At 53.8% G+C, this 27,497-nt stretch overlaps 1 protein-coding gene and 1 long non-coding RNA gene across 4 annotated transcripts in view; one reads left to right on the top strand and one right to left on the bottom strand.

Annotated features, from left to right (window-relative positions):
- ITPR3 (inositol 1,4,5-trisphosphate receptor type 3) overlaps positions 1–25,805 on the bottom strand; it is a 67,372-nt gene extending 41,567 nt beyond the window's left edge. For 2 of the 3 annotated variants that reach the window (XM_086706611.1, XM_086706612.1), the window contains exons 1-2: positions 25,433–25,802; positions 9,267–9,337 (exon numbers count right to left, since the gene is read on the bottom strand). In XM_086706611.1, coding sequence (XP_086562737.1) covers positions 9,267–9,337; positions 25,433–25,521 — 160 coding nt within the window. In that variant the 5' untranslated portion in view covers positions 25,522–25,802. Of the gene's footprint in view, positions 1–9,266; positions 9,338–25,432 lie in introns of all 3 variants that reach the window. The other variant, XM_086706613.1, reaches the window with a different exon arrangement.
- LOC147580885 (uncharacterized) lies at positions 8,471–11,807 on the top strand. Its single transcript, XR_015251164.1, has 2 exons — positions 8,471–8,574; positions 11,322–11,807. It is a non-coding gene; the product is annotated as an uncharacterized LOC147580885 (long non-coding RNA).
- Positions 25,806–27,497: the final 1,692 nt, after the last annotated feature.

The raw sequence follows: 27,497 nt of genomic DNA, 5'->3' as shown, positions 1-27,497 counted from the left end.
TATATTATAAATTGTTTTCCTTTTATGTCTCTTTTTTATCACGCTTAAGGTATTAGACTGGCCTCGCTCCCTCCCCCCAGCTCCAAGCTCAGTCAGATCCGGGCCCTGGACCCCCCATTTTATGTTACATAAATATAGACATGCATAGATTGTATTATTTTTGAATTCCACTTAATAATATTAAAGGGGGTTCTGGATCTGACAGGCTCATCTGCAGGCTGGCAGGGCCACGTGTCCTTCCCCGTATCTCCAGCACCAGGTCAGGTCTCAGAGAATATCTGCCAGATGAACACAGGAATCTAGAAATGAGTCCCTCACGTGGATGACGTGGGGCCTGAATCTATAGCCTAGAAGGGAGGAAAGGGATGGGGCACTCAAGTGGAGGGAAGGGCAAGACAGTGCCGGAGGAGGAGGTGAAGTGACAGCAGCCAGTCAGACTTGGGTCGGGCAAACTGAGACAGGAGGGCCAGGGCCAGGAGTCTGAGTGAGCCTGGAGCCCACAGGTCTTGGCGGTCATGAGCTCCCTGGTCTCCCCACCACCCCCTCCCACTCCCAATCCAGAACAGAGAACAGAAGGAAAGACAGATGCTGCCCTGGGTCGCCCTACAGCAGAGGGGCTCAAGCCTTTCTGAACTGACTCGCCTACGAAATACATTCTTGGATCACCACTTTGTGAAACCACATGGGGACTTCTGTCCCTGGTAATAGGGGCAGGCTGTGACAGGGCAGGGCTGAGAACCGTCATTATCATGTCTTTTGGACCAACCCAACCAGAAAACAGCTAAAGCAACCAGGTTTTTCAAATGGATATTATTTTAAGACTTCTTAAAGAACTGACAAAACAGTGAAGAATTATTGGGCCCGAACAGAAGATCAAAGGGAAGTTCAGAGATACAGAAACACCCAAGCTACTTTTGCCCTGAGGATATTTGCTGATTCCAGAAAACACAGGCTTTTATTTGGATGACTCCATCAGGTGACAGGGACAGAAATCCAAGCCCAGGCCCATGGAAGGTGGGAGTCTAACAGGCGACCCTCCACTCAGGAAGCTAAGACCCCAAAGGGCTACACCCCAGGTGAAAAGAGCTCCTTCCAGCAATGAGAGCCCTGTTGGAATCCCTTGGATGGTGCAAGAAACCCAAAATTCGTGCCTGGCTTTAGGCGGTCTTGGATGGGTGGAGCCCCAGGAGTCCAGTAACAGGATATGCACACCCTCTCTGGAGGAAGGTAACTTCCTCCTGGTCCACAACGACTCATACCAAATCTTTCAATTTTTTTAAGCGTTTATTTATTTTCAAGAGAAAGAGAAACAGAGCGCACATGGGGGAGGGGCAGAGAGAGAGAGGGACACACAGAATCCAAAGCAGGCTCCAGGCTCTGAGCTGCCAGCACAGAGCCCGACATGGGGCTCAAACCAGAGCCGAAGTTGGATGCTCAACCGACTGAGCCACCGAGGCACTCCGTACCAAATTTTTCAAATGCAATATCCAGTGTACAGTGAAAAACAACCAGGAACTCTTGGGAACTAGATGTGATGAGAGAGAACCAACCCACAAAACAGACAGTAGAAACAGATGTTGAAGAGACTTCAAACACAGGCATCCGTAGAACAGTTACACCTACCCTGCCTAAATCCACAAAAGCCTAAGGGATCCTTAGAAGGGGAAACTGCACAAAGTAACACCACAGGCTGAGAAAGAACCAGATAGAATCTCTAGAAATAAAAGAGCTTCAACAACCACACTTAAAACTCACTTAAGTATTTAACAGGGGAACAGGAGCTTAGGCAGGGCCAAAGGAAGAATTAATGAGACATTAACAACTCTTACTACCATGCATTCTAAGACGCATTCGAATTGAATCCTATCCAATTCTTAAAAGGATGGTTGAGTCCCATTGAAGGGACTTCACAGCCCACTAATGGGTCAGAGCCCATGGCTGAATGAAGCACACTGCCCTGGAGCATCCCGGGAGTGGGAGGAAGCCAGCACTGATCCCTCCCTGCTCCCAACGCTTTCATCTCTGTCTTGGAAACTGACTACCTAGAACTGGTCAAATGTGCCTTTTTCTCTCACACAGATGGTCCCTTAGAGCCTTGCCTGTAATACACGTCAGAAGATGCTTGTTGAATGAATAAATGACTTGAGTCCTCTAAAATATTTGTGGCCCACCTCTCTGCACACCTCCATGCTTTTACAATGCTGTGCTTTCTTGCCCAGAGGCAGCCCTGTCAGAACCCCAGAAGAGGCCAGAATGCTTCTTCTCACCAAACCACAGGGCAGAAGGGCAGTGAGGAGGAAGAGTGGGATGGGAGCGGGGAGACCAGGCTCACACGGGAGCTGCAGCCTCAAAGGCCAAGAGATAAGTCTGGGTCCGGGCAGGTTTCCAACAGTAAGGGCTGCGTGTGCTGGGGGACACATGCTCGCGGCAGAGGGGGCACCACTGCCTGTGAGGCTGCAGACAAGAGGATGTTCACCTAGTAAACAAAGTCAAGTGACCTTCCCTGAAACTAAGGTATGTAACACTCCAAAAGCCACTGCCACTGGAGGAGCTTAAAAAATACAAACTCCTTTGGGGCGCCTGGGTGGCTCAGTCAGTTAGGCATCTGACTCCGGGTTTGGGCTCAGGTCATGATCTCGCGGTCTGTGAGTTCGAGCCCTGTGTCAGACTCTGCGCTGACAGGGTGGAGCCTGCTTGGGATTCTCTCTCTCCCTCTCTCTGCCCCTCCCCTGCCCATTCTCTCTCTCTCTCTCTCTCTCTCTCTCTCTCAAAATAGTAAACATTAAAACAAATTTTTTTAAATACAAACTCCCAGGTCCCCTGTAGATTCAGCAGGTTGGGGCGAGGCCTGGGGATATGCATTTGTAAAGGCACGCCAACCCCAAATAGTCCTCCTGTTCCCACCAGGTTGAAAAGCACCAGTGCAGACAACTCGAGATGCGAACACAGCACAGGGAATAAAGTTCTACAGTCACAATAACATCTAAGCCCTGTGTAAATCACGTAAACATCTGCTTTTAATTATTGTCAACGTTTAGACTCAACCTGTCGAACAAAACACGGAAGACTCCATGGGTGTGTACAGAAGAGAAGGCAAGGTCATTCAGCCTTGATGTAAAACTGAAAGTGAGCCTGGCAGAGGAGGGAGGGGGCGGGGGTCAGCGCTGGGGTTGCTGGTGGCCGAGAAATGAAGGCGGAACCATGATCATCAGGTTTATGAAGGTGACAGTGGAGAATCGCGACAGGCTGCCCTCAGGAGGATAGGGCAGAGGAAGTGGACGAGCGGCCCAGGGGAGCTGAATTCTCCTAGAATAAGCAAAACATTGAAAGACCTGGGAGCGACAGGGGAAACATCGAAGAGTTCAAAGGGACTGCCTTCCGAAGTGGCTGAGGAGGCATAACATGGTACAACCCAGTGGGGGACAGCTGGCAGACTCGATCAGCAGCCCAGATGCCCTTGCCCCCGACTCAGCAGCCTCACCACTGGTCCAGCCTTCCAAGAGCACACCTGCGTTTGCACAAAATGACAAGGGACAGGGGTCTTCGCTGCAGCACTGGCGGGAAAGCTGGAGATTAGGGATAGCCCAAGTGTCCATCGGAGGGGACTGGTTAAATACTTCCCAACAGAGCCGCATAATGGAATGCTCTGCAGGTGTAAGAGACAGAGGTCAGAACTTTGGACACAGGCTACACACCACACGTGCGTAAACCGTGAGGCCATTATGCTAAGTGAAAGAAGCCAGTCACAAAAGGACAAATACTGGGTAATTCCGCTCATGTGGGTACTTCAAACAGTCAAATTTACAGAGTTGGAAAGCAGCACGGTGCGGGGTGGGGGGGGGGGGGTGGTGGCGGTGGAGAACGGCTGGTGGTGGTGATTATTTAACAGGTTAGACTTTCAGTTTTCTGGGAAGAAAAAAGTTCTGAGGCCGGAAGGTGGTGATGGATGCATAACAGTGAGAATGTGCTTAATGACACTTAACTGTACACTTAAAAATGGCTAAAGATGGGGAACTTTATGCTATGGATCTTTACCACGATGTAAAAATAAATACTTTTTTTAACGTTTAAAACTATGTAAGTAGGGGCGCCTGGGTGGCTCAGTCGGTTAAGCGTCCGACTTCGGCTCAGGTCATGATCTCACGGTCCGTGAGTTCGAGCCCCGTGTCAGGCTCTGTGCTGACAGCTCAGAGCCTGGAGCCGGTTTCAGATTCTGTGTCTCCCTCTCTCTGACCCTTCCCCGTTCATGCTCTGTCTCTCTCTGTCTCAAAAAAATAAATAAATGTTAAAAAAAAAATTAAAAAAATATATGTAAGTAGTAGAAACACTATTTTCACACAGTTGTCGAGGATACAGAACAAAAATGAGTTGGTTTTTGTTTTGTTTGTTTGTTTCTTTTGAGAGTGTGTGTGTGGCACGTGTGCACACGCGTGCACACACACGCACACACACGCAAGCACAAGTGGGGGAGGAGCAGAGAGAGCATGAGAAAGAATCTTCAGCAGACTCTACATCTAGCTCGGAGCCCGACACAGGGCTCGATCTCACAGCCCTGGGATCATGAACGATCTGAGCCGAAATCAAAATTCAGACACTCAACCGAGTCACCCAGGCACCCAAAAATGAGTTTCTAAGTGAAACAAAAAAACAGAGACATTTCAAGGTTTCTATATACTAATATAAAAAGGTCCCCAGTAGGATCCATAGTAAGATTTGTAAAGTAAAAACAAAAAAACAGAATAGTGTATACAGAATGCTACTTTTATGTAAGAAAAGGGGGGAAATCCGAGGACTGTATATGTTTGTATTTGACAAAGGAACCCTGGAGGATGCATAAGGAGCTCAGGAAAGTGGTCCCCTGAAGGGACCACACTAGAGGAGCGAAGCAGGGGGAGAAGGCGGGTGGGAGTAGACTCTCTATGCCTATTTGTACAATGTTTTGATGTTTTCATATATGAATAATTTCCTAGTCTGTTTTTCTATACCGTTGCCCCCAGAAAAGGGGGCAGAAGGTGAGTGAGGGTGAGGTGGGGGGGCAATGTTGCTTTCATCTTGAACCTGGAGCCTGTATTCGCATTACTTTTATAAAATGGGGGGGGGAGGGAATAAGAACAAAATTTTAAGTGGCCAATAAACATATGAAAAGATGCTCCATCTCATTGGTAGTCAGAGGAACGCAAATTAAAACCGTAGTGAGATGCCATTTCACACCCAGCAGGCTGGAAGAAATTTAGTGGGACAGAACCAAGTGCAGCGAAGGGGGTGGGTGGAAGCAAGGGGGACGCACCCATAGTCCGGGGGCGGGGGGTGAGCATGCACAGCCCTGCAGGAAGGCTCAGAAGAGCTCCCTTGCACCAGGTGTCCCCCACCTCGGGACACACCCAAGACACTGCTGCACATGAGCCCCAGGAGACGGGTATGGCAGTGCCCGCCGCAGCATGGCCGGCAGCTGCCAAAAGCCGGAAATGAGCTAAATGCTATCAACAGGAGGACCGATAAGTGGATTGCAGTTTATTCACCCGATGGAATATTACATAGCAATTAACCAGATGAACTAAAGCCAAATGTGTCAACATGGAGAAACCTCAAAAACCATGCTGAATTAAAAATGTGCGGAAAGATTTTAATACGCGGGGTTATAAAAATGGGAAATCGTACCCTGTATGGTTCATGAATACAGCCCTACGTATTAATAGCAAAAGTATAAAAACAGGCTCCTGAATGGTACACACCAATTTCTGATGAGTGTTTGCCTCTGGAGAGAGAGGGAGGGGAAAGGGATCAGGGGAAAAACCCAAAGGGCTTCAGCTACAGGCATAAGATGCTTTAAAAATGACAAGGTCTGAAATAAACGTGGCAAGAAGGATCTGATAGAGCTCTCTTGACTTTTGTGTAGAGTTGAAATATGTCTTAATAATAACAAAAATAACAATAAACTGGGCTTGGAAGGTGGGACAGGGAGAGCAGAGGCATAGCCTTGGGGGAGGTGGGGGGCCCCCAGCCATATAAGCACGGGGAGGTCACTTCATCAGCCTCTCCCCTGCATGGGCTCCCCCCAGTCTGGGTGGGTAAGTGGGTAAGTGGCCACTACATACATTCCTGGGGTTGCCATAGCTAGGTATGTGGGCTCTGAGCTTCCCTAAGGTAGACTGGGAGACAAGAGCTCCCCAAGCCCTGTACCGGGTCTCCCCGTGCCCCCAAGTGGAAATGGAGATAGAAAAAGGGCTCACAGGAGAGAATTGCTCAGACCCCAGGCCCAGTCAGCAGTGTGAGACTCAGAGCAGCCATAACCCCAAGACCCCTACGGCAAAGCAAAGGTCAGGGAGGGTGGGCTGGCATGGGGTGCCCTACCCATTGGGGCACCAGCAACCTGGGCCTTCCAGGGCCCTGCAGAGTCTGGAAAGAATTCCCAGAACGTGTTAGGGCTTGGAATGGCCTCAGAAGATGGCTAGAGCTGAAACCACAAACAAGAAGCCTATGAGGGACTGGTGGAGGCTGGTCGGGAGCTTCACTGGGCTTTGCCAGCCCGGCCTGGGGGCCTCCAGGGTCAGCATGTGAGGATAACCAAGCTTTTGGGGGAGAGAGGGAGAAACCAGAGTTCCCAGCAACGGTTGGGCCCACCCAGGATGCTGTGACTGCACTTGTGGGGCCTCAGGAAGCGGCCATCTCTGATGACATCTAGCCAACTTCTAACATGCCTGCCATGGCCCCCACACCCTTGCTGGGGACCTCCTTCCAGTGCCTTACAGGGTGTTTACAGGAGGGATGTGGAACAATGAGAACTAGGACTCCCAGGTTTGAGGCCAAGCTATGCTTTCCTCTTCTCTGGGCGTTAGTCTCAAAACTGAAGTAGTGGGAGGCCATGTCTCTTGTCCAAGTTCTCACACTCCCAACTACCTGCCAGCTATGGGGTGCACAGAGACCTGGTTCTGTCCCAAAGGTCGGCTCTTCTCAGGTTCAAATGGGGCCACAGGGAGTTCAGAGGGGCCTCTGCCTGCCTCATCAAGACACCCCGGGCCAGGACCTGGGGCAAAGAGGGCACGGAAGAAGCTGGAGGCTGAGTCCCCCCTTCCCCCTCTCTGAGCTGGCTGGGTGCAGTGAGGCCACAGGGACCACAGGGCAACCCCCAGATCTTGGGGAGGGCCCCACTCACAGGCTTTGGGAAAACGGAGAGGAAAAGAAAGGAGGGAGTACTGGTTTTTTTGTTGCCAAAAATTGGCCCCAGACTCTGTCCACTGAACTCCAGAGCAAATCTTCCTCGGCCACACCCACCTGCCTGCCACCACCTGTCACACCACAAAGCTGACTGTGCACACCTTCCCTCTTTGTTCCAGTGCCCTCCCTGCCCTGGCACAGCCCACCCTGGGGACCCTCACCCTTACTAACTTCCTCCCAAGAATTTACCTAAATCCCCCAGCTAGAGTAGAAATCCGCCCCTCCATGAGCCGCTCCAAAGCTCTCCTACTTCTGGCTCCAGGGAAGGCCCAGGCTCCATCACTACCCACTCTCAACCTTCAGGACCGAGGGGCAGGCATGGTCAGAGCTGGGCCTCCAAGCAGGGGGCCCGCACCAGCACCCTGAAACCCCCAAAGCCCAGGCTCAATGCTTTCGAGGTTGGGTTCAACCTAGGGACTTTGGACGGGTCACAGCAACAGGAGCAGCCAGGCCTGAGAGAGGCAGCAGGGGCGGGAGGAAGCCTGAGGAGGGGCTGATGCCTGCATTTATTCCTCAGATGTGTACCAGGCACGCGCTATGTGGCAGACGCTGCAGCCAGAACAGAGAACAAAACAACCAGAGATCCCTGCCCTGGCGGAGCTGACATTCTAGCTCCACAGACGATAAACACATAACTAGAATGCATGGGGCATCAGATTCACACTGTAGAGAAAAGGAAAGCAGGGAAGGGAGATGAGGGGTGCAATTTGATACTGGGTGGTCAACGAATGCCCCACCAAGGATATGAGACCTGAAGCACAAGCCAGGTGAATATGCGGAGTAAGAACCTTCCAAGCAGAGGAACAGCAAGTACAAAGGTGGGGGGGGGGGGGAGCTTGGCTGATAAATATGAGGAACAGCAGGGAGGCGGTGTGGCTGGAGGGAATGAGAGGGGGGCAAGGGGTGGGGGATGAGGTGAGAGAGGCAGCGGGGCCAGACTCCGCAGAGCAGAGTCTACGGTGGTGAGGAATGTCCAGTGCCAGAGGCAGTTCCCACATACCAGGGCACTTCCTGGCCTAAGACCCCCAGACTCAGCCCCCACTCAGAGGCCCCCAGTACAAGCAGAAGCACAACAACAGGTGTGGGGCCCTTCTTCCAGCTGGGAGGGTCCCCCTCCATCTCCTCCACCCTTCAATGGATGGGCAAGGCCCGGGCAGACAGACGGTCAAGGATGCCTCAGGATTATCTTAAACCCCGCTCGCCTCCCAGCATCCCCCTCGAGCACAATCCCAGCTAATCTCTCCCCAGAGGAGCAGCCACGTGGGCAGACCAGGCGGCAGCAGCCCGGCGTGTTCCTACCTGCTCCCACCCTGCCCACCACACCCAGGATCTGTCTGATTGTCGGTCTCAGCCTCACAGGTAATCACAACAATAACACTTTACCCTGGCTGGGCACCGTGACAGCAGAGTGTCATTTCATTCTCTCAGCGCCCTTGGGCCTGTGGGGCGGGGCTGAGGAGCCCACTGACCACAGAGGACACAGAGGCCCCGAGAGCAAAGGCCCTTGCCAAGGTCACTCAGCAGAGCGAGGTCTGGGTTCCACAAGCTCCCCTCGGGCGGGAGTCCTCCACAAGGCCCGGGCCTGGGGACACCGCCAGGGTCAGGAGCGGGGACCCAGAGATCACTGGCTCCAATCCCCTCACCACGAGGATAAGGAGACTGCGGCACCCAGAAGGGCTCTCACCCTGGGCCTCCTAAAGCCCGGGGAAATTCTCTTCCCCTCCCCTGCTCCCTCAGAAAATGCCCAGTCATGCAAACAAAGAAGGCCTTGTGGCCGGTGGGGAGTTCGGGGGAGAACGGCTCCCAGCCAGATGCAGGTGTGCCCCTGAGAAGCGGGGTGTGGCCCCCCAGAAATGAAGGCAGAAGCTGTCTGGGCCGAGGTAACAGCAGCACAGCCTGATGGGGATTCCGCAGAGAGTAGTAGGAGGGCTGCAGGGCAGCTCCTGGTCTAACCCGGCCCGTTGGGGCTGGATGGAGTTGAGTGAGTTCTGTCCCAGGGCCAAGACTCAGCAGCCTGGGAGGGAGGCTGGCGGCGAGAGCGGAGGTCTTACCTCGGAACTTCTTAGGGGGGTTGTCCAGGTCCCCTGCCGCGGGCTCCACCACACAGCGGTCATCCACCAACCTGAGGGACAAGGCAGCTCCATCAGCGGGACAGAAGAGACCATCTCCCCAGGCGTGCCTCCCTCAGGGCAGGGGATTCCAGGGCACTGGGGAGACCTCCAAAAAAACCTCTCCATCGCTGTCAACCGCCCCCCCCCCCCCCACCATCAAGTCTTTCCCTTTCCTGGCACCGCTGTTAAAAGGCAAGGTCTTTTGGGGTGGGGATGGGGAGACCCCAGAAGAAGCACAGAGACACATCCAGCTCCCTGACCCTCCCACCCCCCACCCCTCACTTCACGGGGCTGGAGCTGTCTTGTAGGGGGTCTGCCTCCAGTCTGGGCTGTTGCACACTGCAGATATAAATCCTATGAAAGCCCTGAGTGAGACACTGCTGCCCAGACCTAAGGGACAGTGGGCAGTGTAGGAAGGCAAGGGAAAAGGACCAAGAGAGACACAAAGTCAGAGAAACTCAGAGAGGGAGGAAGTGAGAGACAGAGAGAGCAGAGCAGAAAAGATAGAGTCAGAAAAATAAGCAGGATACAAACAGAGACAGAGAGAGACTAGAGACAGATGGACAAATGGGAAAAGCTTATGAGACACCAAACTAGGAGGACCATCCTTTGGTCTCAAAGACAGGACAATGAACCTTGCACCTTCTCAACCTCAGTCAGGCCCCATTCCATACCCTCCCTTTTGGCCTATCCTGGGGCCTAAAATCTCTTAAGCCACAGCTGTGATTAATCCTGAATCTCTGGAGGACATCCATCCACCCACTTACTCATCCATCCATCTACCCACCCACTCATCTATCCATCTACCCATCCATCCAACTACCCACTTATTCATCCATCCATCCATCCATCCATCCATCCATCCATCTATCCACCCAGTCATCTATCCATCTACCCATCCATCCAACTACCCACTTATCCATCCATCCATCCATCCACCCATCCATCCAACTACCCAATTATACATCCATCCATCCATCCATCCATCCATCCATCCATCCATCCATCCAACCATCCATCTACCCACCCACTCATCTATCCATCTACCCATCTGTCCAACTACCCACTCATCCATCCATCCATCCATCCATCCATCCATCTATCCATCCATCCATCTACCCACCCACTCATCCATCCAACTACCCACTCATCCATCCATCCATCCATCCATCCACCCATCCATCCATCTACCCACCCACTCATCTATCCATCTACCCATCCATCCAACTACCCACTTATACATCCATCCATCCATCCATCCATCCATCCATCCATCCATCCATCTACCCATCCACTCATCTATCCATCTACCCATCCATCCAACTACCCACTTATCCATCCATCCATCCATCCATCCATCCATCCATCCATCCATCCAACTACCCAATTATACATCCATCCATCCATCCATCCATCCATCTACCCACCCACTCATCTATCCATCTACCCATCCATCCAACTACCCACTCATCTATCCATCCATCCATCCATCTACCCACCCACTCATCTATCCATCTACCCATCCATCCAACTACCCACTCATCCATCCATCCATCCATCCATCCATCCATCCATCCATCCACCCACCCACTCATCTATCCATCTACCCATCCATCCAACTACCCACTCATCCATCCATCCATCCATCCATCCATCCATCCATCCATCTACCCACCCACTCATCTATCCATCTACCCATCCATCCAACTACCCACTTATACATACATCCATCCATCCACCCACCCGTTCCTACATTTAAAATTATTCAATGCCATCCTAGCCTCTAGGATAAAGTGATGATGATGATCCATCATTTCAGAAGCCAGATCTTATCTCAGCGTTTCACAACTGTTACCTCTGAATTCTCACCACCTTCCCCACAAGGGGCTATTCATTAACTCCATTTTACAGAGGAGGAAACTGAGTTTGAATGCGAAATAATTTGCCTGAAGTCACAGAGTTGATTCCAAAACCTCCTTCTCCTCCCCTCCTTAGGTTGGCTAACAAGGCCTTTTGTGGACTGACTCCACCCACTCCCTAATTGGCCTCACAACTTCTGCTCCAACCATGCTAAACCTCCAGTTGATCCCAAGGTCCCTGGAGCTCTCATCTCTAAATAGGTGGTCCTGGAAGCCTGCAATGCCCTTCATGCTCAGCCCTCCCTGGCTCCTCACCAAGACCCAGGCCTAGCAGACCTCATTTATTCTTCCACCCTCGGCCCCTCTCTCTACTCTGTGAAACCTTCCTTGGCCAGCGCCCTCCCTCCCCCTGGGCCTCCTCCCCCCCCCCCCCCCCCCCCCCCCGTGTTCCCACAGCACCTGGTCCCGGTCTCTCCTACTGCCATGCCTCTTCCTACTGCAACTGGTTGCCATGTCTACACTATGGGTTCCTTGAGGACAGGACCCCAGTTTTTCCTTTGGCATCACCAGCACTTTGCACAGTGTGATCCATAAGAATAATAAAAGCAAGCAGGATTTTGTTTCTAATGTTTTCATATGTTGTTATTTAATTTTCTAAATCTGCTTTATTATTATTTCCATTTGGTGGGCCGAGAAGCCAGAGCACAGAGAGGTAAACAATCTGGCCAGGAACATAACAGCCAGCAAGCAGAAGGGCCGAGCTTTGAAGCCAGGCCGCTCAGTGTCAGAGTGGATGCTGTGCAGGACCTCGCCATGATAGGGAGGGGAGAAGGCAGCTTGCTCTGTGAGGACCTCTTGGTCTTCTTCCCTCTTGCTAGCTCCCAGACTGGCTCAGGGCTTGGCCCGCTTTCCTCTTCCATCTGCATGCACACCCTTGGGCATCTCAGCCACATTCGTGGGCTCCAAAGACCACTTAGACACTCACCAATGACTCCCATATCCACCTCACCCCCAAACTCCAGATCGCGGATCTAACTGCCCACCCAACACCTCCACTTGGATGCCCATAGCACCTCACACTCAGCATGTTCAAAACTGAGCTCCTGGTCTGCCACCTGACCGTGCTCCTCTTAGAGTCCTCTCTGCCACCTGACCGTGCTCCTCTTAGAGTCCTCCCCATCTCAGTTGATGGCAACTCCGTCCTTCTGATTGGTTGGGCCAAAAACCTTGGACCAATCTCTGGCTCCTCTTCCACCCACGCTCACACCCAATCTGTGAGGAAACCTTGTGGGCTCTATCTTTAAGATACGTGCAGACTATGACCTCTTCTCATCACTGCCACCACCACCTGGCCCAAGCCACCACCCGCAGTCATCTGGATGTGTAACTGCGTCCTCACTGATCTCCTGATGTCCCCCCCTTAACCCCCTAATTCCTGTTCCCCATACAGCACACACACCTTTACTTGAGAAGGTGAGTCAAATCAGGGCAGTCCTCTGCTCAGAATCCTCCAGAACTACCCATCTCGGAGTAAAAGCCTAGAATTCACACGGGCCTAAACCCACGTGACCCAGCCCTCACCTCTCTGACCTCATCTCCTCCCACTGCCCCTTGCCCACTCTGCTCCAGCCCACGGCCCTCCTCCAGGCTCCTCAAACTTTCCAGGAGATTTGGCACTGGCTCTTTTGTCTGCCCCCAGATGACACCCTCCTGTCTCCCTCCCTCACCTCCTTCAGATGGCGGCTCAAATGACCCATTCCCCTGAACACCCTTCCTCCCTCCCTCCCTATTCTTTTTAAAACTGGAAACTGCTGTTTCTCACACCCGTTATGCACCTCCCTGCCTCACTGTTCCCATAGTCCTTCTCACCACCTGGCCTGCTCTATATTTTACTTATTTATTTTGGTCACAACCCCCCTCACTTGGAATGGAAGATCCATGAAGACAGGGATGTGTCTGTTTTGCTTCCTGCTGTATCCCCAGAATCTAGACCACTGCCGGGCACAGGGCAGGCACACATGGACTATATAGTGAGCGAATTAATTCGTTTCGCTAGCTGCTAGGGAAAGTATACAAGAAGCAAAAGATAAGGTCCCTGCCTTAGGGAGTTTAAACTCTCATTGGGAAGACAAAGCACATACTCAGAGGAGTTAATGATATAAAGAATATGTATGAGTGCCAACTGGTGGTACCAACTGTGGATTTTGTCCAAATTCAGGGAAGGAACAGGTCAGAGCTTGGCCAATCAGAGGTGTGAAAGAAGAGGCAGGAGTTGTACAGAGCCTTGAATAATTCATAGAATTTCCTGTAAGACATTAGTGAATCAGATTATCTGGTTGCCTCTTAGCAAAGCCCTGAAGGAAGGGGACACAGGATGGATATGTTTTGATGGGGGAGGGGAGGAAGCACTGGCCAGGACTGGGGGCCAGGGGGTGCCGGACAGCCATAGGGCGTCATGGAAGTCAGTGTGGCTGAGGAGAGGCTGGGGTAGCCCCCAACAGCCCCGATCTTGTCCAGTGCTCAAGGCCTTGGGGTGGTCCCCTCCTCAGAGATTCTGTCTGAGGAAAGTCCACCCTCACCCTGACCCCACCATGACTCCCCTGGGGACTCCTTGTCTGGGCCACACGTGCAGGAAAAACACATGTAAATTCGGATGCCTGGCGTGCTTTTCCTAATCCCCCTGGCACAAATCTGCCCTGTCATTACGCGGATGTCCTTCTGTCCCCACCCACTCTGGCACAGCTTCTGAAGCCCTGATATCTCCAACTCAGCCCCTCCCCAGTGCCCCATGGAGTGCGGGAGTGCAGGCTAAAAACACACAGGGAAAGGGAGGGATTGATCAGGAGGGGAGCATGGCCTCCAGGAGGAGAACTTCAACAAAGTTGGGAAGGAAAACATCCTCCACCTGCAGCTGAGGGAGGGCAGGAGCGGTCTGTAGGAGGGACCAGAGCAGAGAGGCAAGCCATGTGGGAGGATAAAAGAGGCAGGGGTGTTCCCGGGAGGTATCAAGAAAACAAGGTCAGTAGATGGGAGTTTCAGAGGTTCCTCCTGGCTCTCACATTCCACCCCCTCCGTCCTCAAAGTGTGGGTCCGGAGTAGCAGAATCAACATCTCCTGGGAACGCTGGGCTACATTCCGTACCCCTCCCCAGGAACAACTAAGGGATGGCACCTTGCCCTACTCAGCATTTTATTTCCCATCTGATGCATAGGGGAGCTCCCCGCCTAGCCTGTAAGCTGTCAACAGAATGTTTAGCGTCTCCAATGTCCCCAAGCGCCCCCGCGAAAGCCTCCTTCCATTCCTCTGTGTGTACTCATTAAGACTGAGGCAACCCCTGAACAGGCTATCAGTCGGGAGGGGCGGGAGGGGTGCCTCGAGAAACCATTAACGGATTAAGCAGGAAAGTCCTTATCAGATGGGCTGCAGGTAGACCTGAGGCCAGAAGGAGGCCCGAGGGCCGGGACCCACGACCGGTAAGTTCTGATCGAGGGGGCGCCTCAGAGGGCAGTCCGGGCGGGGGCACCGGCCAGACGGTGGTCGCGAGCGGCCCTCCAGCCCCTCCCCCGGAACCCGCCTACCCGGCGTCTGCAGTGCGCTCTCGGCGCCCCGCCCCCGCCGCCAGGCCCCGCCCCTTCCCCACCGCCCGGCGAAACTCGCCGCCCCACGTGCGGCCGTCACCCGGCCGCGCCGCCTCGCCCGGGCCTGCCTCCGACCGCAGGCGCGCGCGGGGGCGGGATGGTGACGTGCGCTGCGTCCGCGCTTTCCTCCCTTGGGCTGCCCGGCTGCCCCCGCGGCGGCCCCGGACCCCTCCCCGGCCGGTGGCACCCACGCCCGGGGGCCGTACCCCAGCACTCTCCTCATGGGGGGAATCTGCGTTGATTAAAGGAGCCGGACACCGATCACAGGTGCGCGGCTTAGCGTGCGCACCTGGCGCTGTAAGGAGAGCCGAGCTCTCCAGAGGGAGGTGGCGGCGGCGTCGCTTCACCCCACCCCTGACCTCTCCCGAGCGCGTCTCCGTCTCCGTCTCCGCCTGAGGTCCCGGGAAGGGTTGACTCCCACCCTCCGCCAGCCCGCTGATCTCATCGTCCCACCTCCAGGCGTTTGCACACCAGAATCCCTGTCCCTGTCCGAGTCCTGCCAAGCCCTGCCATTTTCAAGGCTGTGCTTAGACTCCTGCAGAGTTCCCTGCCCATTCCCACCACATCGCTCCTCATCTAAAAGCAGGTGACACCCCAGCCACGACCACGTTAGAAAAACTAGTTTTCCAGTGTGCGGAACACGTTGTAAATTGTTGTATATTTTATATCCAATACCTAATTCTGTTCTTACGACAGTCCAGTGTGTGGTTCAAGGAGTGAAATTAAACACCACCATCACCCTACCCGCTCCAGTCACACACACACACACACAGCTGGTCAGTTGGTGGCACATGTACAACCGAGGTCTCCATGGGTTCAACAAAACCTTACAGAGAAGCCATTAGGTGCTGGGTGTCATCTCTACCATCAGGAAGCTCATACCCAACATGCTGAGTGACCTGAAGACAGGAGTCATGTCCTAGACCCCTGCATCTCCCCACCTCAGGGCCAGCCCAGAGGACACTCAGCAGCCCTGAAGACAGTCCCTACTGTGAGCCTTCCATCTGCTGGGAGGCACAAAGCCAGTTTGAGCCTGCACCATGCAGGGCCCAACAGGGCATCCACCAAGTGGGCAGAGAGAGATGAGCGCAAGTGGGGAGGGGTCTGGCCGGAGGCCTGTATTCAGGGCTGCCCTGGACCCTCTGAAGAAGAGATGGTTGAAAACTCTGCTGTACACAGTTGTGGCGGAGGTTGCCGTCCCTGAAATGTCCATGGGGTCTGCACCCCCAGACCTCAGTCTAAGGGAAGAGAGGAAGGCAAATGCATCCAGGGACCAGAGTGGCCCCATTCTGCCCTGGCTGGACTTTGAGATCCAGGTGGGAGTCATAGAAAAGGCAGTGGGGCGGGTCAGTGCTGTCTGGAAAGATTAGATAAGGAGGAGGAAGAAAGGACCTAGAAGTGGGTCAGGTGACTATCAGAAGAACCTGAATCAAAACCGGCACCTACCAACATGGCCACTATCACAGAAGCCACAGGAGGGGGAAATCATAGACTGGGAAATGCCTGAGGGACTCTAGTCAGCCCCTCCCAATCTGGCCTGGAAACTGAGGCATGGAGGGGAAACTGAGCAGCAGGGCACACAACAAGTTAAAGGAACAGCCAGTTCCAGACCCCAGATCTCTGACTCCCAGACCAGGACACTGGCCACCACCCCAAAAATCTAGGCCAGATCCATGGAAGCCCTCTCCCAATGCAGGCCCTGTTGGAATACTGGGATTGGCTGGTGGTGGATGAGGGCCTTAGAATCCCTTTCTCCAAATACGCAGCAAAGTCCCACCCACTAGGTGGGGGTGGGGAGGAATGTTGGAAGAGGAAACCAGGTTCACTGGCTGGAATGGATCTCTGGCTCAGATCTCTGGCTCATCAGAGAAAAGAAATTCATTTCTGCATCCCTATAAAAACATCCATTTACTTCACCTCTACATATCTTTCTTTATGAAGGATCCACCATGTATCACCAGAGAGCCCAGTATATGGAACTTAAAACAAGCATGAATCAGTAAATGTTTGTTGAATGACTTAATGCAGTCTGATGAAGGCTAAGAGATAGACTCCCTGGACCTAAGGGCAGGCAAGGTAGGCTTCCCCTTCAGAGAGCGTAAATCTAAAAAGGACAGTAAGCCACACACTCAGTGAACTCCAAGAGTATTTCCAGAGATAATGGAGGTGGTAAAAATGACTAAATTTGGTCCAATAGAAATAAAAAGCAGGGCACTTGGGTGGCTCATTCAGTTGTGTCCGACTTTGGCTCAGGTCATGATCTTACAGTCTGTGAGTTCCAGCCCCGCATCGGGCTCTCTGCTATCATCGCGGAGTCTGCTTTGGGGCCTCTTTCCCCCTCTCTCTCTGCCCCTCCCCTGCTCTCTCTCTCTCTCTCTCAAAAATAAATAAACACTTTAAAAACAAAAGAAAGAAAGAAAGAACAATCCCGGGCAAATGTGCAAGTCTTCAGGGCGCTGCCTCTGTCCACAGGCCTGGGGTTTTGGCTTTCAGGATTGGTGGACTCTGGTAAGTCCCAGGGTCTCAACAATGCTGCTCGGTACACAGGGAGATGTATCTGTTAGGCTAAGAAGAGGGATGGAGAGCTGGAGAGACAAGAGGGAAAGCTGAGAAGAGACAGAAAAGTTTAAACAGGGGCTGCCCCGCTGGTCGGCCTTCACCTCACCCACTGGCCTTGCTGGCCCAAGCCTTTCTCCTGCTCTGCATAACCCGGAACTGGACTTGTCCTATCCTGCTTGACATAGTAACTGAGGCCTTAGGATTCAGCAGGGCAGGCCCTGAGGCCTGGCCTGCCTGGCTCCAGACTGCCGCAGAGCTCTCTGGGAAACAGAGCCGCAAAATCCAGAAAGTGAGACGGTCTATAGCATAACCCACCCTGTCTTGTCAGGAACTCGGTGTCATCGTGGGAAAGAAAGAGGTGGGGGCATAAGAATCAGATGTAACATGTGGACCTTGATTGGATCCTGAATTAAAGAAACCAGTGGTCAAAGACAGACTGAGGACAATGGGGCACATCTGACTACAGACTGGGCATTGGATGCTATTAGGAAATTATTGAAGGGTGTGGTAACAGTACTATGGTTACACAGGAACATACCCTTATTTCTTAGAGATGTGTAATGAAGTATTTAGAGGCGAAAACATGCAATTATGTAATTTACCATAAAATACTTCAGCAAAAAATAGATGCAGCATATATGGCAAAATGTGGGCAATTATCGTCTAAGCGGGCTTATGGGTATTCTAAATGGTTCTTTTTACTTTTTTTGAATTATATGTGTGCCTCTGGCTGGAGGTGAGGGACCAAAGTGACAGCCTAAGTGAAGGCCAGGGCCACCCACTGTAAAAGCTCTGTAAAGTCTCCCCGTTGCCAGCAGCAGCAGCATCTCTGAGACACAGACTGAATTCTGCCTTCCATGACCTAGATCATTCCCGTCACCGGTTTCTAGACTCCCAGCCTGGAGAGGACAGCTCTCCTACAGGCTGGGGGAAGCGGGTGACGGCTGGCTGGCTGAGTAATGGGAGGGATTTGAGAACCAAATATACTGCCCCAGCACCTGCAGCTGCCCCCAGGGCTGAGGTTCATGTTCACTGCCTCTTCTGGCTCTGCCCACCTCATAGCCAAAAAAATACCTACGTTTACACACCACTGTGATCACTGTGCTCCTCTGCTCTGTCCCCTGAGGAGTCCCTCCTGCCTGTCTCCCCAGGTGGAAAGCCCTCTGCAGTGTGTCCCCACCCAGCCCCAGCCCCATCCCCCACCCACACCCTGGGCTCACTGTGTAGTCAAGGCCTAGCCTCATCTCTGTGCCCACAGTCTCCAGTGTGAAAGGCCCCTGCTACGTGAACCAGGGCAAGTCCTTTAGCCTTGCTAAACCAGGGGCCTTCATGCAGGGAACTGTGACTGCAGGGGCTCTGTGCTGGGTACCACTGCCAGCATGACACATTCAGGGGGACTCGGAACTCACACTCAGAGGCCTGAGATGAACTTCCTGGAGGTCTGGGTTCTGCCCACCTCCCCTCTCCCAGACCTTCTTCCCTCCTCTCTCACAGCCCCCACTTCCAGGGAGGAGCCCCCCAGCTCCACATGGGGTGTTTGCGTGGACAACAGGCCCGGGGTGGACTGCAGGGGCTCCATATGCGGGCCCAGGGGCAGTCGAAACCCAGAAACTTCCCCCTGAGCTGAGAGCAGAGCGCTGGTGTGGCCTCACCCTAAAATCCAGCACATCACCCCACCCCCAACCCAAGCCACTGCCCCACCCACCCCATAGCCCCACTGGGCCAAGTCGGGAGGGGATGCAGGGTCAGGAATGTAGGGCAGGGCACAGTGTGAGCAAGTGTCTACAGCAGGATTCTTTAAGGCTGAGAGTTGGATGCAGCCTGGGTCCCTGGCGTCCCCGCCCCCACCTCCCCATGGAACCCTGGATTCTGCCCTCAGGCAACCCCTACACAGCCCCTCTCTCCAGTTCATCCCTCCTCTCTCCATCACGGTCACCACGCCCAACTCTGAGGGTGGAAGCTGGTTTTCTCCCCATACCCCCTAGTACAGCACCCCCAAACTTAGGACATGAAGGGGGGATAGAGCCCCTGAGGCACAGGGTCACCTTCTCAGTACCTCTACCGCCAGAGAAACAGGCAGAGTTTTGAGAGAGCCTGTGATGTAAAGATGCGCTTTTTCTTTGATCTCAGAATTCCACTTCTGGGAATTTAGCCTGAGAGGAAAACCCGACAAGTGTTAGGGCATGTATGGACTAGGATGTTCAGTGCGGATTGTTTATAAGGGCAAAACTTTAGAAACAACCTGAATGCCCGATACTAGAGTTGCTTGAATAAATGAGGATACATCTTACCGAGGGACACTATGCAGCTATAACAATGGCGTGTTGGCATAAGAAAATACAGCTTAACATACCCACCCCCGTGTATGACAGGATACAAAGCCATATGTGCGGTTTGACATCATTTTGTAACTTTATTTGTGTAAATAAAAGGTTTGAAGATTCACATGCAGAATGTTAATGTAAGTCACAGTAATATCACAGATCATTTTTTTGAGTTTTTCCAGTGTTCTCTGTGGAACATATATATATTTTTTAACTTTTTTTTTTAATTTAAATTTATTTATTTATTTTTGAGAGACAGAGGGAGACAGAGCACAAGCAGGGGAGGGGCAGAGAGAGGAGACACAGAATCCGAAGCAGACTCCAGGCTCTGGGTTATCAGCACAGAGCCTGATGTGGGGCTCGAATTCACAAACTGTGAGATCATGACCTGAGCTGAAGTCAGATGCTTAACCGACTGAGCCACCCAGGTGCCCCATATATTATTTTTTTAACAAAAAAATATGTATTTTCAAAAAAAAAGTTGCATGAATTGGCCTAGCTGAGGCCCAGACCCTGCCCTGTGCCCCAGGGCATCTCCAGGTGAAAGGAGTCCGGCATCTCCAGTGAAATCACAATTAAATGAAAGCCAAAGGCAGGTCTGAAATCTGCTCCAGGAATGTAGTCTGCACGGGAGGGGCAGTGCCCTCCCCCCTGGAATTACATGTGTCTCAGAGACTTAAGGCTCAAAGGGCCCTTATAAACCATCTCACCCAGCTCCCCATTGTATAGACTGGAACAGGCTGGAACTCTATCGTGGTTACTACTGACTCCCCAGTGACTAGAACAGTGCCTGGCACATAGTAGGTGCTCAATAAAGGTTTGTTAAATGGCTTAAAGAAGTCTGATGAGGGGCGCCTGGGTGGCTCAGTTGGTTAAGCGGCCGACTTTGGCTCAGGTCATGATCTCGAGGTCTGTGAGTTCGAGCCCCGCATCCGGCTCTGTGCTGACGGCTCAGAGCCTGGAGCCTGTTTCAGATTCTGTGTCTCCCTGTCTCTGACCCTCCCCTGTTCATGCTCTGTCTCTCTCTGTCTCAAAAATAAATAAAACGTTAAAAAAAATTAAAAAAAAAAAAAAAGAAGTCTGATGAAGGTGAAGAGATGGGTCCTCTGGACCAGGTAGGCTTCCCTACAGCCTGTCAGTCTAGGAGGGCCCTTAGATCAGGGATCCCCACCCCAGGTAAAATCACTGGGGAGTTTTTAAAAAATCCAACCCTTAGACCCCAGTTGGTCTGACATGGGACTTGGAAGCTGGAAAAAAAAATGTTTTCTTAAAGATCCCAGGGGAGAGGTGTCTGAGTGGCTCAGTTAGTTAAGCAACTGACTTCGGCTCAGGTCATGATCTCACGGTTCATGGGTTTGAGCCCCGCATCGGCTCTGTGCTGACAGCTCGGAGTCTGGAGCCTGCTTCAGATTCTGTGTCTCCCTCTCTCTCTCTGCCCGTCCCCCATTTGTGCTCTCTCTCTCTCTGTCTCAAAAATAAATAAGATGTAAAGAAAAAAACAATTAAAGATACCAGGGGATTCTCAGGTGCAGAGCACCTTAGAGAACATCAGGCTGAAGGAAACACACTCTGAGAAGGCAGAGTCTTGCCAAAATCAACCAGAGAGTTAGTGACAAAGCAGGAGAACCCTGCCCCTGGGACTACTGATGTAAGGGTCCTGACCCTGGGGACCTGGGGCTTCCTCCATATTTACCTCCATGTTTTCTGGGTGCTGACCTCCAGTGCCCACCCTTCTGGGGAAGTGAATCAGGCTGGAAGGTGGACAGAGAACCCCAAGGGGGGCGTCTTTTGACCCTATTCCCTGTGATCACCCAGCCCCAGGCAATACAGGTTCGGAGGCCCTGAAAGCCCCCAAATGGAACTCCAAGCAAGGAAGGCACTTTGACAAACGTTGGGAGCTCAGTTTCAAGACCCAGTTCACCTGCACTCCCCAACTTACTCCTTGTGGGCCAAGGCCCACCCCTCTGGCCACTCAGAGAGACCTGCAAGGAACTGGATGTCAGACTCTGAGGGGCCCACCCTGCACACTCAGGGCCAGTTCCCCACAGCAACTGGCCAGGAGTCGCATTAAATCCTCCACCTTTCACTGGCCCTGATCAGTCGCTCCAGTCCTGGCCTCTGCTGCCTTCCACCCAGGGTGAGGTGCAAGGCAGTGGTCCTGGCCACACTCTCTTGCCAAGAACAGGCATGGGCCTGCTTTCCCTTCCCTGCCAAGGTCCCGACCTGCTCCAGGATCTGCTGCCCAGACCCCTCCCATCCTCTCAACCTGGAGTTAATGTACAATCTTCACCAGGAGCTCTAATTATTCAGGCAGCTCTAATTAGCTTCCTCCACTTTGCCCTGTAGTGCCTGGCCAGAAACTGAAGGCTGCCCCGGACTCCCTCCTCCACCCATGCCGCCCCCCCCCCCCCAATCTCCCAGCTGACCAGCTCCTCTGCCCACCAAGGGGGCCCCTGTCTTCAACAAATTCATTTCATCCAGCCCTTACTGGGCACCTCCTGGATATCAAACATTGGACTAGCCTGGGAACTCACTCAAATCACAGACATGGGCACCCACAGCCAGGGTGAAAGCCAAGGGGCCCCTTTCTGGGGCCACCAGAAAGATTCTGGCGAGGATGGGGCAGAGAGAGAATGACTTAAAGCAGTGCAGCTCACACTTTAAGGCACCAAATCCCATGGGGATCAGCAGGCAGATTCCGAGGGACAGGCAGAGGTCAGAGATTCTGTACTTGTAGCAAGCTTCTAGGCGACGCTCCTGCTGCTGTACCAAGGACTATACTTTGAGTAGGGAGGACTTAGCAGTGCTTAGAAATCATTCTCTCATTGACTGAGTTCCAAGAAGGTGAGACACAAGGCTCCCTCTTTCGCCACAGAGGCCCCCCGTGCCCAGTACGGTGCCTGCAGACAGCCTGAGCGGATGAATGGTGTAATGAATTAGTTAATCCTGGCAAATTGCCCAGCATTAGATGGCCCTACAGAAAAATCCCCAACTAATCGTGAAGCAACACAATCCCAGAGAGGAGTTTGTGCTAAGCAGTGCAAAGCACAGAGAAAGAAGGGTTAATTCTGCCAGGCTGGGGGAGGAGGAGCTGGATCTCTCAAAAAAGGTCACTTCGCATGAGGTCTTAAGGGTGGGTCAGATTTACCCAGGTGGAGACTGGCTGAAGGGCGGGGGCAACCCAGGAGCAAAGGTAAAGAGACCTAGACCGTGGGGTAGGTTCCAGGAATCAGGGTAGTATCGTGCACCTAGAACTTCAGAGGGTGTGAATGGGGGAAAAAAATAGTAAATTAAGTGAGGGTGCCAGAATGCCAAGCTGGGAGGGGGGCATCCATCGGTGGAAAGTCAGGAGCTGTTGGAGGTGTTTGCATAGGGAACAGGCACCCTGGAGTAGAAGTGCTATCGGAGGTCACCAGGTCCTGCCCCAGGGTCAAAATGGACTGGAGGAAGCGCTCCTGGGGGCAGGAAGGGCCAAGGCAGGAGGGAGCTGTGTTGGGAGGTGACAGATCTGTTTTGAGGGGATGAGGGCTGTGTGGAGGGCAGAAGATCCTTCCCCTGATTCTGACAGATCTCATAGATACTTAAAAACCACTCACTTCGGGGGTGCCTGGGTGGCCCAGTCGGTTAAGCATCCGACTCCTGATTTCAGCTCAGGTCAGGATCTCACAGTTTGTGGGATCAAAGCCCTGGGTCAGGCTCTGTGCTGACAGCTTGGAGCCTGCTTGGGATCCTCTCCCTCTCTCCCCTTCTCTCTGCCTTTGCACTCTCTCTCTCAAAATAAATAAATAAACATTTATTAAAAAAAAAAAAAAGGGGGGGTGCCTTGGTGGCACAGTTGGTTAGGTGGCTGACTTCAGCTCAGGTCATGATATCGCAGTCCATGAGTTCAAGCCCCGCATCCAGCTCTGTGCTGACAGCTCAGAGCCTGGAGCCTGCTTTGGATTCTGTGTCTCTCTCTCTCTGTCTGCTCCTCCCCTGCTTGTGCTCTATCTCTCTCTGTCTCTCAAAAATAAATAAATGTTAAAAAAAATTTTTTTAAACCCCACCCACTTTGTGCTCAGCCCTGAACCAGGCACTAAGCAACAGTGGAGATGATCATTTGCCAAAAGCTCCCAGTGCTGTTCAGACACAAGGTGGGGGGCTTCCGTCTGCCCCCAATTCCCCCACATTCTCTCCTCCTTCCCTCAGCATTATGGGAGGTGTTTACTGTGTGCACACTATGTGCAGGCTAGTAGTTTCAAACAGCAGCCCTGGCCAGAGCAGCAGCAAGGGGTCCCCCGGCCCGTGCTCCCTGGGGGAGGCCTGCACAGATGCTGGCCCAGATGTGGTTCCACCCCCATCCTCTGGGGAAAGGAGCAAGAGAAGTCAAATCTAGTGAGGGCGAGGACATGTGGCTGGGGATTCCACATCTGAACGGGGAGGGGAACGAGAGAGGCACCAAGAAGGATAAGGAGAGCAGGTATGCTGGAGTTCCCAGTCAGAATCCTCTGCTGGCAGAGCCAGCCCTCCAAGCCCCAGTCCTGTTGGATTCCCCTTCCTACAGGACTAAAGCCAAACTCCCAAATACCCTGGGAGACATCAAGAGAACCAGGTGACTCCCACTTCCCAGCCTTAGCGGTGAGCCAGGCCAGGTCCAGAGCCAGACCTGGGTTGAGGGCTCCAGGGCTGTCCTCCAAAACCCCCAGAGAGGAGGCACCTTGTGGCTGGCTGGCGGGTGTCCTGATGTGTAGGGAGAGCAGAGGAGGGTGCGTTTATCCTAAAGGCAGCCGGGGGGCTGGGGCAGTAGGAAGATGAGCCAACTTAACACAAGTCCCCAGACTGAACATGGGACAAAGGGAGCAAGACCTGCCCTGGAGCCTGGCTGGAGAGGTGGAGAAACCACTCTACCTCCTCACTCGCCCCCTGCCCCCCCCCCCCCCCACCGCCCCTGCGACTCACCCAACTACTCCTTTGAAGATAAACCTATTGGCTCTGCCTAATTCCTTTCCTGCCCTATGCCTGCTTCAGGCCTAGGCCTCTCCAGGGACTTGAATAGATTCCCTGCTTATCCAGACCCTGGGGGGTGATGGCCAGAATTAATTAATGTTTGTAGAGAGCTCGGGAGATCCTGGGACCGGGGACCAAGGGACGCCAGATGAGCCGCGCAGGAAATTGACCGGGAGAGGCGGAGAGAAGGGGCCAGGACCTAGGATTCTTGGTAGGGGAGGGCTGAGAAGGCACTCCTACTTAAGGGGGGCAGGGGAGGACAGAGCTAGAAGGAAAAGATGCGACCCTTCAAAGGTGCGACTGGACCCTAACAAGAGGATTTCGGGCTCCAAGCTGCCTCTGCCTTCCCCCACAGCTCCGCCCCTCCCCCCCAGCCAGTCACGTCCAGGCCCGGATGCCTTCCCCAACTCAGGCCCCAGCCACCCACCTGCCCCGCCCCGGGACCACCTGCAGAGGAAGTCTCAACCTCTCCTCCCGCTCCGAAGAAAGTCGAGCGCGCGAGGGTGGAGGCTTCGCCTAAGGGGCGCCTCCTACCAACTCCCGCAGCGTGCCCGACTTCTACCTGGGCAAACATTTCACTTCCTTTCTCTAAAAGAAGGAGGCGAGCCGTTACCCCGCTCCTTGAAGCTGGGGACTTCCAGGTCCTCTGTCGGGGGGCGGCGGCAGGACGCACGCAACTGGTACCAGGGCCTACGGCGCCCCTTCCCTGCCCGCGCCCCCCTCGAACTCGGCTCACTCACCCCAAAGTGCTGATGAAGCCATTGACGGAGCCCTCGGCGTACAGGGAGACGATGTCCCCGATGTGGAGAAAGCTGGACATCTCGCTCATGGCTGCGGCCCTCCGGGGACCCGGGGCGGTGGGAGCGCCAAGGGGCGCGAGGCCAGGCTCGGTGCAGAGGACGGAGGTGACCGTGGAGGCCGGAGGGGCGCGCCCCCACCCGCGAGCAGGGCGCTCGGCGCGGCCAGGGCGGGCTAGCGGCCACCGGAGCGGAAGGCGGCGCGGCGCGGCCCGGGAGCCGCTGGTGGCGTCCGGGTGAGGAGGTGCCCGCGTCTCGGCGCGCCCGCCGCCCGCCCGCCCGGCCCGGCCCGCGCGTACCTGCAGTGTAGAAGGAGCAGGAAGTCTGGGGCCGCCACACACACATGCAAATCCCGCCCGGGAGGCGGGGAAGCCACACCCCGGCCCCCCCCCCCGCACCCCACCGCCGCCGGCCCGTCTGCACCCATGTGCGCCTGCCCGCCTCCCCGCGCCCTGCGCCCCTCGCGCGTCCGGGGCCAGGCCTCCCGGGCGCCGAACCAGCCGCCTGCCCTGCGCTACTCCGAGGAGTCCTGGAGCTCCCGCTGGCTCCCGGGTTCGGAGTTCCAGCTCCAGCGACTCCCTAGACAGACTCGCGGAACCGCCATCCCTGGGAGGCCCAGCCGTATGGGGGCTCTCTCCCCTTGGGGTTCCCCGGGCTCTCTACTCCTCTGCCCTCGGGTCGGTGAGAGCCAGTGCGGGCGCCGGCGGAAGGGGGTCCAGCGCCCCTGCGGGCGCTACCTTGAACCGCGCGCAGAGGACCCGGGAGCGTCCCAGCTGAGAGCCGTCTCGCACCGAGAGGCGCGCTCATTCCTTTGCAGCGCAAATCGGGATTCATTTTTCTCAACGTGAAAAGCCTTTTCATTGCACAATAGAAAGTGCTTGGGCTTGGAGGGGAAATGAAGCAATGGGGTGGGTTTTGTTTTTTTCTCTCCACATTCCTGTGTACAAAGAGATCCAACTTCCGAATCAGTTCGGCCGCTCCCTCTCCAGGAGTTGGCTCCCAAACTCTTGGCTCCTTCTGTCTTTCTTTTTAAAGGGGGGTGGGGAAATGGCGAAAGAGAAAGCTACCTTCTCTCGCTAATAGCGCACCGAGTGCCAACAATGACAAGGCCGGTGCTGGCCCTCTGGGAGTGACCCGCTGCGGTGTCGCCGCCGAGCTCTTGCTCACGAAGTCCTGCCCTCAAACCCACGTCCCCAGCTCGCCTACTTTCTGTTCTGTTCCTGGGTGCTTGGGTGTTTGCTTCTTAGTCCTTTTATCTTAACTCCTGGCACAGAGTGCCCACAGCCACCCCCATTGGATCACATTTATTCTTCTGAAATCCCCACCCGGACTTCCTGGGAAGGGGGGTGAAGGGGGGCTTGTCCCTGGGAGAAAGGGAGGAGGGGACTGGATTGAAGCAGGAAGAAGAGAGACCCAGGGAGGGGTGGAGGCAGCTAAGAGCAAAGAGACAGCTGCTGACCCAGGGGAATGAAGAGAAGAGTCCTGGGTGTGTGGCTTTTTCACAAAGACCCCTAGAATTGGGGGGTGGGGGGGGAATACCTCCAGGATTGCTGAGTTCAGTGTTTTAGTTTCTTATCAGGACCCATAGTAATAAATACATTTTACATCAGAGCAGTCCACCCCCTTACCCCCTATATGTAAGTGAAACAATAGTTTCACAAAACAATACTTACCCTTGTGACCTGTGATGCACTCTGATATTTTCTGTTCTATTTCTGTATTTTGTTTTGTTTTTCAATACTGATTGTGACCCATTTAATTGCTTTTTTTGATGTAACCAAACATTTAACTGCAGTTTGGAAAAACCTCATCCAGACTTCTCTGCCAAAAAGAGATGACAAAAGCCCAGAGAAGGAGCACCAAACCTCAAGGTCACACACGTATATTCATGGCAGCTGGAGCCAGAAGCCCAGCCCCTGACTGGCAGCCCAGTAGTCTCTCCAGTACCCCCACACAGCACTGGAGCTGGAGATGTCCATCCCTGGAGCGAGCCCTGCTGGAACAGCTC

The sequence above is a fragment of the Puma concolor genome, chromosome B2 (assembly GCF_028749965.1).
Source record: "Puma concolor isolate L17-30 chromosome B2, mPumCon1.1.hap2, whole genome shotgun sequence".
Lineage (NCBI taxonomy): Eukaryota > Metazoa > Chordata > Mammalia > Carnivora > Felidae > Puma > Puma concolor.
The sequence above is the reverse complement of the archived record's forward strand: the minus strand, read 5'-3'. Positions and strand labels throughout refer to the sequence as shown.